Genomic DNA, 13994 nt, shown 5'->3' on the forward strand with positions numbered 1-13994 from the left:
TTGGCGGGCTCCCGAGACTCGTATCCGAGGGGTTTCGCGCCTCAGTCACCAGCGGGCTCTCCGCACCTTGGTGGCTCAGTGTTGTGGTGGGGCGGGTGCCCTCCTCCAGCCGTCTCCAGGGTGGTGGCTGTTTCTCTCTCAGAGCCAAGTCGGGTCCCTGTCAGAGTCTGCCGGTGAGCGGATCAAAGCCCAGAGGTGTGTCACAGAAGGGAGGACGGGGGGCAGAATGTCGTCCTCGATCCCCAGAGCGGGGACTGAGGGGTTGAAGGGGCAGGACGCCTGCCTGCACACTCTGACACGAGACCGAGATGCATGCTGAGCGATGGCGCTTGCTGGGTGGGGCACCTTCGTGGGGCACCTTGCTGACGTTAGGACCCTAGCGGTGGCCACACAGCAGAAAGTGAGGACAGCAGCTGGGGCCGTGTGGGAACACAAGTAAGGGGGGGTGGGTCACGGCCCACCTAGTGGATGAGCGTGGGGCACAGAGAGGGCAGTGTCACTGTGTGTGAATCCCCTTGGCGATGCTAGCTGCCACCTGGACGCCGTTCTAACCCAAGCCCAGAGGGGTGACACAGGCCCAGGAAGGCCTTGGGCACCCACGTTTGTAGACCCTAAGGAACCTTATCCGGCTCTTTCAGGGGCGCTGGTGACCTTTCAAAATTATCCTCTGATCCAGGAACTCCTAGTGAATCAAGTAGTTAAGGCCCGCCCCTTCGTCCAATTCTAAATCGCCGGGCGAGTCATAGTTGGAAGGAGAGCTGAAGCGTTCTGTGCTCAACTAACTTTAAGCTCTGACCCTCCCTCGTCCCCGCAGGAAAAGAAGCTTCTGGAAGACAGAATAGCGGAATTTACCACCAACCTCATGGAAGAGGAGGAGAAATCCAAGAGCCTTGCCAAACTCAAGAACAAACACGAGGCGATGATCACCGACCTGGAAGGTGAGAGGGCGGTGGGCGGGAGCTGACGGACCCGGGGACCAGGCCCCCCGCCTCCAGGGCCAGCCTGGGCCTCGCTCTTGTGCTGGTCGCACGTTCGTGTGTGCAGGCAGGCTCGCAGTCTGCAACTCCCAGCCACCGCTCTGAAAGCCTAGGGACAACTCTGTCTCTACGGGAGCCTGGGCCTCCAGGCACTGGCTGGGCTGGGGAGGGGTGTCCCCAACGTGAGGAGCTCTCGAGAGAACGAGTCGGCGTCTCTCCGTTGTCGTGTGCCGTGAGCTGCACAAGACTGACTTCCTACGAGGTTCTGGGTGCGACCCTCGCTCTGCCACTTTACCAGCTGTGTCATCCTGTCGGCCTCGTTTCTCTTCCCGCCAAGGGGGACACGGTGAACGGGCGGCCATGGGGACTGAACTCAACCACACAGAGACACGCTGTGTATGCTCTGCTGAACAGGTGCCATGAGAGGCCGTTGCTTGACGTGGGGCAGGGTGGCAATCGTGCCTTTGCCTCCCTGGGTCCCTGGAGGAGGACAGGGTAGATAGAACACAGGTCTGTGTCTGTCTGCAGACTTCTCACCCCTGCGCCTGGAGAGGCGTGGACGGCAGAGGGAGAGGGGAGAGGGTACCATGGGGGTGCTGTGAGCTTGTGCCAGAAACCCCAGCTCCCTTGGTGGAGACACAGGGCAGCCCGGCCTGTCTGGGGCGCTTGTTGATGCCCCCTGGACGTAGGGCCCACACCAGCCAGGTTGACCTGCAGGAGGGCTTTCCCGGCCCCCCCGGCCCCGTCACATTTGTATGGGATGAGGCGAGTCAGACCGGCAAGGGGAAGCGAGGTGCTGACAGAGGTCTCCCCCCACGGACTCCCTGCCTCGGCCTGGAACAGTCTGAAACACTCAGCCATCCAGGTGTAGGAGGGTACAGCCCCCAGGGCAGGTGCACACAGAGAGGGTCTGGTTAGTTTGACACTGCTGAGTGTTAACAAAGATGTGGAGCAGTCCAAACACACACACACACACACACACACACACACACACGGCTGGTGGGAGCATAAACTGGTAGGCGGCCTTGATCCATCTGGCGTTGCCTGGTGAGGTAGAAGCTTCACGTGCCCACAACCAACCCAACGTTCCCGGCCCTGTGCGCTGGGGGTCCCGGGCAGGAGCGCTCCCGGCAGCACCATTCTGGGGGCACACAGGGAACAAACCCCGAATGCCCGTCAGTTATAGGACAAATAGACTAGCTGTGGTTATGTTCACACAACGGAACATTCTACTGGTCCATGTGGATCCCTTGCAGTGACACTTCGCTTGCCAAATCTCAAGGTCACGATATCGAGTGACAAAGGCAAGTCGAGGAATAAAAGTCGCTAACCCTTAGTGAGCACTGACCCTGGGCTAGGAGCTGTCGTAAGTGTAGAGACTGACACTCACGAGCCTTGCAATGTAATGAGGCAGATTGTCTTGTTGTCCTTACTATTCGGATGACACATGACAAAGCTGAGGGATTACCTGAGTGACGTCCTAGTGGAAATTGTAAAGCCAGACATTGGACCGTGAATCCCATATACTGACTGTAAACTTCATATAGGATGTTCCCATGTAATTTAGGTTCATGAAAAATTAAACATTTTTTAGGGACACAGATGTGGTATAGCCTTAAAAACAAGGGAACTGTGAACACAGTCTTCAGGGAGAGTAGGTCCCCAGTGGGGAGGTCAGCAGGGTCGGGGGTGGGGGGGGCCTGGACCTGGCAGCTCGCCGCGTCTTCATCCAGGCGTTGGGTACGAGTGTCTGCGTGCGGTGATCCTTTAAGGTTCACATATGGTATGGAACAAAAACTCAGTATTTTATGTAAAAAATGGAAAAGAAAGACGGAAAAATCAGCAGACGCTGAGGGCTGTGTCGGGTCTCCCCGCGCTTCCTCCCCAGAGCGCCTCCGGAGGGAGGAGAAGCAGCGTCAGGAGCTGGAGAAGACCCGCCGGAAGCTGGAGGGAGACTCCACCGACCTCAACGACCAGATCGCCGAGCTGCAGGCCCAGATCGCCGAGCTCAAGATGCAGCTGGCCAAGAAAGAGGAGGAGCTACAGGCCGCGCTGGCCAGGTGAGGGCAGCGACCCCCCCCCCCGCCCCCCCACCGCGCCTCCCAACGCTGTCATCTTGGAGCCACTGCACTGCAAGACCTGTCCTGTCCACTAAAAGTTACGAGTGTGGCCTCTAAAAGTCATCTGCTACGTCACACAACCGCCACAGGCCTTCCCTCTCTCGCATTTTAAACTTACTGGCTACAGGCGTGCTTTAAAAAAAAAAAAAAAAAAGCTTTGTTGTACAGCAGTTTTAGATTCACAACAAAACTGAGCAGAAGGTGCACAGAAATCCCATAGGCCCCTCCTCCCATGGCCTCCCCCACCGTCACATCCCAGGCCAGGGTGGCACATTTGTTCCAATTCATGGAACCTGCACTGACATGGGATTATTCCTCACAGATTGTCTACGGCAACCTTCGTGTTTTTACTCAGTTGCTGTCATGACGGGCTGTAACATTTTATTCCCTTTTCAAGTGTTTTCATTTTAACACTTAATCTTTATTTATTTTTATGTTTGGAGCATTGAGTTATGTTTGGAAAATGAAGTGATTCTTCTGTGAGGTTTTCTAGGTCTCAAAGTGGTTTTGCTCCTAAACCTGCTGGAAGCTCCCGATGTTGTTTTTGCGGAGAGGAGCGCCTAAGAGCCATGGTTATGACTTCCAGAAGCGGCTTCCGCTGCTCCTCTCCAAAGCCTCTTCTGCAGACCCTGCTCCCCGAGGCAGAAGGGACCTCCTCCTGATGTCCGTGGTCTCTTTGACAGAGTGGAGGAGGAAGCCACCCAGAAGAACATGGCCCTGAAGAAGATTCGGGAGCTGGAATCACAGATTTCTGAACTCCAGGAAGACCTGGAATCTGAGCGAGCTTCCAGGAATAAAGCTGAGAAGCAGAAGCGGGACCTCGGGGAGGAGCTGGAGGCTCTGAAAACGGAACTGGAGGACACTCTGGACTCCACGGCAGCCCAGCAGGAGCTCAGGTCTGCCACGAGGCCAAGGAGCCGAGTCACTGGGGGCGGGGGCGGGTGGCAGGGAGAGGGAGGCCGGGAAGGGGGGCGGGCGGCACTAGAAGGCAGAGAGGATAATGCCCCCTCGGCAGCTCCTCCCTAGGGTGTTGAAAAATCTGGCTTGGAGTTCGCGTGAGGCTAGGGCGGGCTTTAAGGCTGAAAGGGCACGGATTTCTCTACAAAGTAGGACCGCGAGCCCGGGCTGGAGGGTGCACAGCCGAGGAAGGAGGCGCCTGGGCAGCAAGGCTGGGCGGCCGCTGCCCCTTGCCGGCATATCTGCAACCAGGGAAAAAGAGCCCTGGGCGGCATGCCCAGGCCTGGCCTCCATCCTGAGGGTGCTTCTCTCCAGGTCCAAACGCGAACAGGAAGTGAACATTCTGAAGAAGACCCTCGAGGAAGAGGCCAAGACCCACGAGGCGCAGATCCAGGAGATGAGACAGAAGCACTCACAGGCTGTGGAAGAGCTGGCTGAGCAGCTTGAGCAGACGAAGCGAGTGCGTGGGTGGTGCCAGGCTGCTGGCGAGGGCCAATCCGAGACTGAGGGCGGTGCCGGGCTGCTGGCGGGGGCCAATCCGAGACTTGAGGGCGGTGCCGGGCTGCTGGCAAGGGCCAATCCGAGACTGAGGGCGGTGCCGGGCTGCTGGCAGGGGCCAATCCGAGACTGAGGGCGGTGCCGGGCTGCTGGCGGGGGCCAATCCGAGACTGAGGGCGGTGCCGGGCTGCTGGTGGGGACCAATCTGCGACTGAAGGCGGTGCCGGGGTGCTGCCCAGGGAGGCCATCCTGGAGGCCCGCTGCCACTCGCTAGGGCCGAGCCTGCAGAGAAGAGCCTGCTTGCCTCAGTTTCCCCATGTGTAACGATAGTCTGTCTCATGCAAATACATGACAGGTGGGGCTGACGGCGCGTAGAACAGGTGAACAATAAGGGGTCAGTAAGTTGTTCAAAAATTAGCATCATGGGTATTTTGTTCAGGATCCCATCAGGCCAGAAAGCCTCAAGGGATTGGAGTGGCCTGGTGCTGAAGCCTTAGGGTTTTCTGTGCAGCACCTTCAGCGGTCAGCTGGATCTTGGTGGGAAGCCCTGGGCTGCTCACCGCGCTAGTCTTGGGCAGGTGGCTGGGCCAGGCAGTTTCTCTAGACACGTTCTGAGTGCTGTGGCTCCCAGTGCCAAGCCACTCTTCCCGGCGGCCTGAGAATATTCTGAGGCCTGCGTGTTGTTCTCAGAAGCACGCCGTGTCCACCGGCCTCCCTTCTGGGGGAGCCTTTCCCTGCCCTTCAGTTTTTCTCACCTGACACGCCTTCAAGTTCATACAGCTCCCCTCGAACTTGTCTGTGACCCTGCAGCCAGCTCAGCGCAAAGTAGAATGGCGTGTGCAGTTGAGTCTGTAAACGCCACTCTTGTATCTTTTAGAAGATGTTTACGTTATTACCTGGAAGATCAAATTTCAAAGAGGCTTTACTGGAAGCCTGACTCTGAGCAGTTGTAATTTCCCTCATCTTATGATAACGTCACCAAAGTCGTGGTAGATGAGCCATGAAAACACCTCACACTTGAACGTCCCCTCTGCCCAGTGAGGGAGGCTGGCAGGGATCGTTTCAGAGGGGAGGGCACGTGCCAAACACCCCGTCCAGCTGAGCGATGAGGATGGACCGGGCCTGGCTTTCTGAGCCCACACCTCTTGCCCGCACGCCATCCCCTGAACTTGGCCCGTGTCTTTGCTGCAGAGGCGGCAGGTTCTGTCTCTGGACCTGGTGGTTCCCCCGGTGCCGTTAGGAAGACCAGCCTCACGCCGGGGCACCGACGCCCCTTGGCACATCTTTGCCTTTGTCCCCACCAGGTGAAAGCCAACCTGGAGAAGGCGAAGCAGACCCTGGAGAACGAGCGAGGGGAGCTGGCCAACGAGGTGAAGGTCCTGCTGCAGGGCAAAGGGGACTCCGAGCATAAGCGGAAGAAAGTGGAGGCCCAGCTGCAGGAGCTGCAGGTGAAGTTCACCGAGGGAGAGCGAGTGCGCACGGAGCTGGCCGACAAGGTCACCAAGCTGCAGGTGAGGCCTCCGCTGGGACCCGGGCCTGGGCAGGGGTGCCTTCGACAGCAGCTCAGGTCCACCTTGGCCTGAGAGCCGAGGTGGGGCCAGAGCAGTCACAGTCCCTGTCCCTTGTCTCTTCCGTCCCCGTGCAGGTTGAGCTGGACAACGTGACCGGTCTCCTCACCCAGTCCGACAGCAAGTCCAGCAAACTCACCAAGGACTTCTCTGCTCTGGAGTCACAGCTGCAGGACACACAGGTAAGGATGGCGGCCGGTCCCTGCCCCGGACCTTTCCTGGGAGGACGCTGAGCCCCTGCGGCATCGGCTGCCCCGGTTCATCTGATGAGCCGCCCTCCCCTGTATCCACGGGGTCTCTGGGTCCTCCTGGCGCCCCCAGCTGTCCCCCGAATCAGAGGGACCGGCTCCTCCATCCTGTCGAGGGTGTGGGCCCGGGAGGCTCTGACTCGGCGCCTCCTGAGCCCCTGCCCCCTGCTCGTCCTTGGTGTAGGAGCTGCTGCAGGAGGAGAACCGGCAGAAGCTGGGCCTGAGCACCAAGCTGAAGCAGATGGAAGATGAGAAGAACTCCTTTAAGGAGCAGCTGGAAGAGGAGGAGGAGGCCAAGCGGAACCTGGAGAAGCAGATCGCCACCCTCCACGCCCAGGTTCAGTGCCGGCTCCCCCTCCGTGCCCCAGGCCGCACGGATGACCCAGGGAAACTGGCTGGATTCTGCAGGCTTGGGGGGGGTGGGGGGAGGGGTGGTTTCCGGCGGGGCACCCGCCTGCACATTTGGACCCTCAGGCCCGTCTGGAGCCAGGCACCCTCCCCGGCCCGAGCTCCTAGCCAGGGGTACCCAGGCAGAATTCAGGGATCCGTGAACTTGGCTAGAGGCGACGTCACATCTGTCTGGCCACCAATCTGGCTGATGTTTAGCGTTTTCTTCCGTTAGGAATACAGGCAGCGGTGCTGGGGTTCCATAGAAACTGCCGGTCACCGCGTCGGAGCTGAGGCGGGGCTTTGGGGGTGTCCTCGTGCTCCCCGCCACTTCAGGAGCTGGTATTAGACGTGCTACTAGGGCAGCACGTGGGTTACTGTATCACGGCTTAAAAAAGCACCCGGTAACCGCATTTTTCCGTATCGGTTTGCTTGGTGATCCTATACGTCTTATGCGTATTAAAGCATCATTCTAAGAAGGACACCGTAGTTTTTTTCTAGACCATCAAAGCGCCCGCAGCCAAGACTAGGTCAAGAGCCCTGTTCTACATCCCGTCTTGGGACTTCAGTGTGCTGGGCCAGGAGACCCGCCCCACCTCCTCGGGGTGGGCCCGGAGCCCGTGTGACAGTCTGGGTGGGAGTAGCTGTCACGTACGGGGCGGCAGCTGTGTCTTCCGGAGCAGGGAGGGGCTGTGGGACGGGTGTCTGTGGCACTCCTGCCTCCTGCAGACTGTGTCCGTGGGGAGAGGCCGATGGAGGAGCCTCCCCTCTGGTCCGTCTCTGTAAAATAAGGCTTGGTGTTCGTCACGACTGGGAGGCCTCCCCCTGGCCTGCCCACTCTAGGCAGAGGCCCTCTGCGGAAACCCCGTTTCTCTCACCCTGGTGGAAGAGGGGCGTCCCCGTGCCTGGGCCTCCGTCCATGAGGTAGCAGGCAAGCCGCCGTCCCGGGCACGGGGTGGCTACCTCCCTAAGTCTGTGCTCCCGTCCAGATGACGGACGTGAAGAAGAAAATGGAGGACGGCGTGGGGTGCCTGGAGATAGCGGAGGAAGCCAAGAGGAAGCTCCAGAAGGACCTAGAGGGGCTGAGCCAGCGCTACGAGGAGAAGGCGGCCGCCTATGACAAGCTGGAGAAGACGAAGACGCGGCTACAGCAGGAGCTGGATGACCTGCTCGTGGACCTGGATCACCAGCGCCAGACCGCCTCCAACCTGGAGAAGAAGCAGAAGAAGTTCGACCAGGTACGTGCCGCACAGCATGGCCTTGCGTGCGAGGGCCTCGGTGGTCCCCCTCGGGGAGGGCGTCTCTTCCCCTTTCTGGTTCCTTACATCTTTCAAATGGCCTATGATGAGCCCTTTTTACAACGAGTGGGGATGTTTTTTCTTTTTAAGTAGACTCTGCCCCCGACGTGGGGCTCGAACTCATGATCCCAAGATCAAGAGTCACGTGTCTTACCGACTGAGCCAGCCGGGTGCCCCTGTTGTTTAGGGTTTTTATTTATGTGTCGTATCTCTGTCTCCTTCCAAATACTCTGAGGCAGCTTACAGAGACACGGACGGTGGGATAGGGTAGAAAAACAGTAAGTCCGGCATCGGCCCAACCGGCCGGGTACGGCCCTGCACTTGTTGCCGCGGGCAGAAGTGCGTTAGACCTTGCCACGTTCCCTCACGTGCCGGGGTCTCCGGCTGCTTTCGTGGTTTCACAGAGTCCTGCAGCGTCTCACGCATTCACTGTCTGGCCCTTTAAGGAGCGGGTCGGGGACAAAGAGGTGTTGGGGCAGAGGGAACAGGCAGGTGGGGACATAAGGTCTGGCCGTGGGTGGGCCCACGTGGAGGGTGGACACCGGAAACTTGAACTTGCCCGGGCATCCTTCATGAGGGGCACAGGTGGGATCTGGGCCTCTCAGCAGCCAGACCGACATCCTTTTTAGGGGAAGCACCGACCGGTTGTTAAGGAGAGCGGAGCCTTTTCTGGTTCTGAGAGGGGAAGGTGTCCCGTGGGTTCCCACGGAAGGGGCGCCATGGGACCTGCGGGACCACGATTAGTAAATGGTCAATGCTGCAAGCAGACCTCAGAGCGCACCGGCAGAGGTGATCTCTGCCCGGCTCTGGTTCCAAGGACACCCCGCACGGCACGCGCCACGCTCAGAAGCGGTGGCCTGTGCCTGCTCTCCGCGGTCCCCTCCCCTCGGACCAGCGCCTGGGGCCCTCATCCCCCAAGGACTTTGGGTCCGCGTGCTTTGCCCGCCTGAGGTCCACACGCTCACGGTGACCACCTCTCCCCCAGCTGCTGGCCGAGGAGAAGACCATCTCTGCTAAGTACGCGGAGGAGCGCGACCGGGCGGAGGCGGAGGCCCGGGAGAAGGAGACCAAGGCGCTGTCGCTGGCCCGGGCCCTGGAGGAGGCCGTGGAGCAGAAGGCAGAGCTGGAGCGGCTCAACAAGCAGTTCCGCACAGAGATGGAGGACCTCATGAGTTCCAAGGACGACGTCGGCAAGAGCGTGAGCACCGAGCTGGTGGCCGGCCTGTGGTGGCTGGGGGGGGAGGGGCTGAGCGGACACCGAGGCCAGAGGCCTCATCCCTCCGCTTCTGATGTGGTCCCCTTGGGGCGGGGGGCAGGTCCACGAGCTGGAGAAGTCCAAGCGGGCCCTGGAGCAGCAGGTGGAGGAGATGAAGACCCAGCTGGAGGAGCTGGAGGACGAGCTGCAGGCCACCGAGGACGCCAAGCTGCGGCTCGAGGTCAACCTGCAGGCCATGAAGGCCCAGTTCGAGCGGGACCTGCAGGGCCGCGACGAGCAGAGCGAGGAGAAGAAGAAGCAGCTGGTCAGACAGGTGCGGACGGCCCTCCCACTGCCCTTGCCCCGGGCAGAGGTGGCCAGGGGCGCCCCCCTCGCCCCCCAGTTTCCGGTCGGCTTCCTTTCTCCTTCCTCTCCCTGGGCTGTCTTGGGCTCCTCGTCCACACCTCCCACGTCCTTGCTCCCCAGCCCTCTGTCACCGGGGTCAGGGACCCTCTCGGTCAGTAATCGTCCTTGGCCCCAAGTAGCCCCCCCAGGCACGGAGTGGAGCAGGGCTTGGGGGCTGGTGCAGCCGCCTGAACCCGCCCTCCCGTCCCCCAGGTGCGGGAGGTGGAGGCAGAGCTGGAGGACGAGAAGAAGCAGCGCTCGATGGCGGTGGCCGCTCGGAAGAAGCTGGAGATGGACCTGAAAGACCTGGAGGCCCACGTCGACTCAGCCAACAAGAACCGGGACGAGGCCATCAAGCAGCTGCGGAAGCTGCAGGTGAGGTCAGGCCGGGCCACGCTGGGCGCGGCTGCCCCCGCGGCTCTGGCCTCGCAGGGGTCTGGGACACTAGTGGGGCGCTGCTGAGTGCCGAGGGGCACCGCCTTCCCCTCTCTGAGGAAGGACCCGCGTGCCCTTAGCCCCATCTCACGGGTGGGGACTCAGACCCAGGGGTCAAGTGGAAGCAAAACAGAAGCAAACTTGCATTAAGATCGTAGGCTTTGCGCCCATTAAACAAAGAAACCCACGTAAACCTGGAAACTCAATGACGTTAGGAAAGTAGTCACCTGGTGGCAGATTTCCAGAGTAAACCAGATCTGGCCCACGTAACCACCCAATCCAGCCTTGGGGGACGGCGATGGAAGGTTCCGACCTGAGCACGGAACCCTACATGCAGCACAGAGCACAGACCACATACTTGGAGAGTTCTCACCAGTGATTAAAGTTCACAAGTTTTACTCGCTTACATGTTTTTAATTTTAATTTTATTCAAAAAATTTTTTAATGTTTATTTTTGAGAGAGAGAGAGAGAGGGAGACACAGAATCTGAAGCATGCTCCCAGGCTCTGAGCTGTCAGCACAGAGCCCGATGTGGGGCTCAAACTCACAAACTGGGAGATCATGACCTGAGCCAAAGTCGGACGCTTAACTGACTGAGCCAGCTGGGCGCCCCTTAATTTTATTCTTACGATAAATTCAGTGTGGTTAACGTACAGAGTTATGTTAGTTTCAGGTATATGATATAGTGATTGAGCACTTCTGTATGTAACTCAGTGTCGATCAAGATAAGTGTTAAAGAGGGGCGCCTGGGTGGCTCAGTCGGTTGGGCGTCCGACTTCAGCTCAGGTCACGATCTCGCGGTTTGTGGGTTCGAGCCCCGCATCGGTCTCTGTGCTGACAGCTCGGAGCCTGGAGCCTGCTTCGGATTCTGTGTCTCCTTCTCTCTCTGCCCCTCCCCCGCTCAAGCTTTGTTTCTGTCTCTCTCAAAAATAAACAAACGTTAAAAAAAAAATTAAAAAAAATAAGTGTTAAAGATAATAAATCGTAAGAAACATCCTTGAGAAGCCACATCACACCCAGAAAACCAAGCAACAGGAAGACCAAATTCGGCGTCGGCGGGCGAGGTCGTAGGGCCCAGATGCTCTCGTTGCTGGTGGTGGTTCCACCTGGTACCATCTGGCCTGGAGAATCCCAATTTGGGATTTATCTGCAGAAAGGGGAAAAAAAAAAAAACAGAAAAAAGACAAAACAAAACCCTATTTGACCAAGATCTTTAGAGTTTAAATCACAGGAGAAGAACAGAGGAAATGGGTTTCTACCTCTGGTCGGGGCTGACCTGGCAGGTGGGCGTTGACCTAGAGCGGTGGGTGGCACGGGGGGACAGCTCCAGAGCGCCCGACTCGAGTCTAACAGGAAGTCGTGGAAGGCGAAACCCAGACAGCAGCTCGAACTAATGTGTAACCAGTGACTAACACTGCCAAAACCATGCCCTGTAACCTTAGTGGTCACAAAAGTGTAAAAAGGACACGGGGTAAAGAGACATTTGTCCTTATCGCTGTTGAGTTAAATACGGCGTCAGGCCGAGAACCAGCCTCCGGTGCCTGTGGGTAGGGTGTCCGTGCGCAGGGTGGGGGGGGGCTGGCAGCTGTGGCGGTGGGTGCCAAGCCTCCCTTGCCCACCACAGGCCCAGATGAAGGACTACGTACGGGAGCTGGAAGACACGCGCACCTCCCGCGAGGAGATCCTGGCACAGGCCAAGGAGAACGAGAAGAAGCTAAAGAGTATGGAGGCCGAGATGATCCAGCTGCAGGAGGTGGGCAGGCCGCGAGGATGGCACTCGGGGGGGGGGGGCCCGGGGGGGCGCGGCCCCCTGGCCCGCAGGGGGCAGCGGAGGGCCTCCGTCCAGCCAGCCTGGGCACCCACCCCCCCTCCCCCCCCACCGGGCGCTGCTGGCCAGGAACTAGCCCAACTCCGGCAATGGGGTGGGGGTGGTTTTTGCTTTATGAAGGAAACCCCGAGGGGTTTCGTTAAGCAGCAAGGCTCCCTCGTGTGAGTAAAACGTGTGTGTGAATTAAATTGTCACCATTTGGGGCCAGCTCCCTTGCATGAGATGAGGCTTGGTGGTAATCGTCGCCTCCTGCTGGGAGTTGGCACCTGGAAGGAGGGTCCTTCTCCAGCGCTGGTGCGCGGCATGCCCCCCACCTGCCAGCCTTGTTGGTCACACGCGAGGGGCATATTGTGAAAGGCTTCCGGCGGCCTTAGGCAGTCTCCTGTACCGTGAGCCGACTGGCTGCCCGGTGCCCCTACCCGGGCCCGGTGTCCAGTCTCACCTGAGGGCTGTGCTCTCCTGCCTGGGCCTGGGCTGATCCCTCCCTCTGAGGTCACGTGTGGGTCTCTGTTGAGGCTTTCAGAGCCCCCATGCTCTCACCCTAATTACATCCCTGCCTTATCCCCCCAACTTCCGGTCTCCCCAGAACACAGAGGAACCAGCATATCCGTTAGGGCAGGACGGTTTTTTATTTCCATCCCCAGCATATGGCTTGGTTCCTAACACTTACACGTAGGGGCTTTGCAAACACGTGGTGCCTAAGCTATGGTCTGAGAGGAAGGAATCAGCCCTGTGAGTTAGAGGGGCTCATGAGGAAGGGCTTCGTGGAAGAGGCAGGCCTGGGGGGGGCGGGTCGAGAGGAAGGGCCAGGACTCCAGGAGCGTGGCACTTGCAGAGTACCAGGAAAGGGAGGGGGGGCTCTCGGGGCTCTGGGCCGCCCCGGGGGGTCACCGTCTGGGTCCCCGTGGCAGGAACTGGCAGCTGCCGAGCGTGCAAAGCGCCAGGCCCAGCAGGAGCGGGACGAGCTGGCCGACGAGATTGCCAACAGCAGCGGCAAAGGGTGAGCCGTGGCATGGCGTGTTCGGCTGGGGGCTGGGGGTGTCCCGCCTCTGGGACAGGCCCCTTCTCACTCCTCCCTGCCCTCGCCCAGAGCCCTGGCCTTGGAGGAGAAGCGGCGCCTGGAGGCCCGCATCGCCCAGCTGGAGGAGGAGCTGGAGGAGGAGCAGGGCAACACGGAGCTGGTGAACGACCGGCTGAAGAAGGCGAACCTGCAGGTGGGCGGGGGCCGGGGCTCCGCGGGCATTCCTTCCAGACAAGGCTCCGCTCCTCCCAGACGGCGGCTGGCGGAAGCCGAGCGCTCGCGGTGCTTAGGGGAGCACGTCCTGGACCCTGGCTCTGGAGGAGCTCCCTTTCCTGGGAAGACCCAGAGCTTGCCGGCCCCAGGGCTGGTGTTATCAGGGGCCCCTCGGGACCCAGCGGCCTCACGTGTGCCCCAGCCAGGGTCCCCAGCCTTCCTCGGGTCACCGGCCCTCCTTCCCGCAGATCGACCAGATCAACACCGACCTGAACCTCGAGCGCAGCCACGCCCAGAAAAACGAGAATGCGCGGCAGCAGCTGGAGCGCCAGAACAAGGAGCTCAAGGTCAAGTTGCAGGAGATGGAGGGCACTGTCAAGTCCAAATACAAGGCTTCCATCGCCGCCCTCGAGGCCAAGATCGCACAGCTGGAGGAGCAGCTGGACAACGAGACCAAGTAGGTGCCCCTGCTCGGCTCCTGCAGCGACCTGCGGGGGCCTCACGGGGCCGGGGTCGGAGCCCGAGGGCCACCTCCACGGCGGGGGTTTTGACAGCTGTCTGGGGGCTGACTCAGACGCAGGTGGGGGTTCCTGTGGGCTCAGTGAGACTGAGGCTTCTTTGGAGGTACTGGGGGGGGTGTCACACTGGGCCCCACATCTCAATTCCCCTTTACTGGCTCCACGTCTGCTCTTTGGACTATGTCACCTCCCTCCCTGAGCCTGTTTCCTCATCTGTGAAAGGGGGCTGGTCACGGCACCTCCCTTAGGGGACCTGGGGTGTTCGGTGGAGGTGGCCCGCCTCGGCCTCAGGGCCTCCCTGGGGAGGAAATGCCCACGAGGCCCCA

The 13994-nt window shown here is 59.9% G+C and overlaps 1 protein-coding gene across 2 annotated transcripts in view; it reads left to right on the forward strand.

Annotated features, from left to right (window-relative positions):
* Positions 1 to 13994, forward strand: part of MYH9 (myosin heavy chain 9) — a 92443-nt gene that overhangs the window by 75175 nt on the left and 3274 nt on the right. For both annotated transcript variants that reach the window (XM_040490927.1, XM_040490928.1), the window contains 15 exons: positions 815 to 938; positions 2866 to 3037; positions 3781 to 3993; positions 4370 to 4514; positions 5857 to 6063; positions 6198 to 6302; positions 6553 to 6705; positions 7745 to 7993; positions 9039 to 9251; positions 9370 to 9582; positions 9867 to 10028; positions 11713 to 11841; positions 12828 to 12916; positions 13007 to 13130; positions 13399 to 13607. In XM_040490927.1, coding sequence (XP_040346861.1) covers positions 815 to 938; positions 2866 to 3037; positions 3781 to 3993; positions 4370 to 4514; positions 5857 to 6063; positions 6198 to 6302; positions 6553 to 6705; positions 7745 to 7993; positions 9039 to 9251; positions 9370 to 9582; positions 9867 to 10028; positions 11713 to 11841; positions 12828 to 12916; positions 13007 to 13130; positions 13399 to 13607 — 2507 coding nt within the window. The remainder of the gene's footprint in view (positions 1 to 814; positions 939 to 2865; positions 3038 to 3780; positions 3994 to 4369; positions 4515 to 5856; positions 6064 to 6197; positions 6303 to 6552; positions 6706 to 7744; positions 7994 to 9038; positions 9252 to 9369; positions 9583 to 9866; positions 10029 to 11712; positions 11842 to 12827; positions 12917 to 13006; positions 13131 to 13398; positions 13608 to 13994) is intronic.

The sequence above is a fragment of the Herpailurus yagouaroundi genome, unplaced genomic scaffold (assembly GCF_014898765.1).
Source record: "Herpailurus yagouaroundi ecotype Mexico unplaced genomic scaffold, PumYag 182, whole genome shotgun sequence".
In the NCBI taxonomy this organism is placed as follows: domain Eukaryota; kingdom Metazoa; phylum Chordata; class Mammalia; order Carnivora; family Felidae; genus Herpailurus; species Herpailurus yagouaroundi.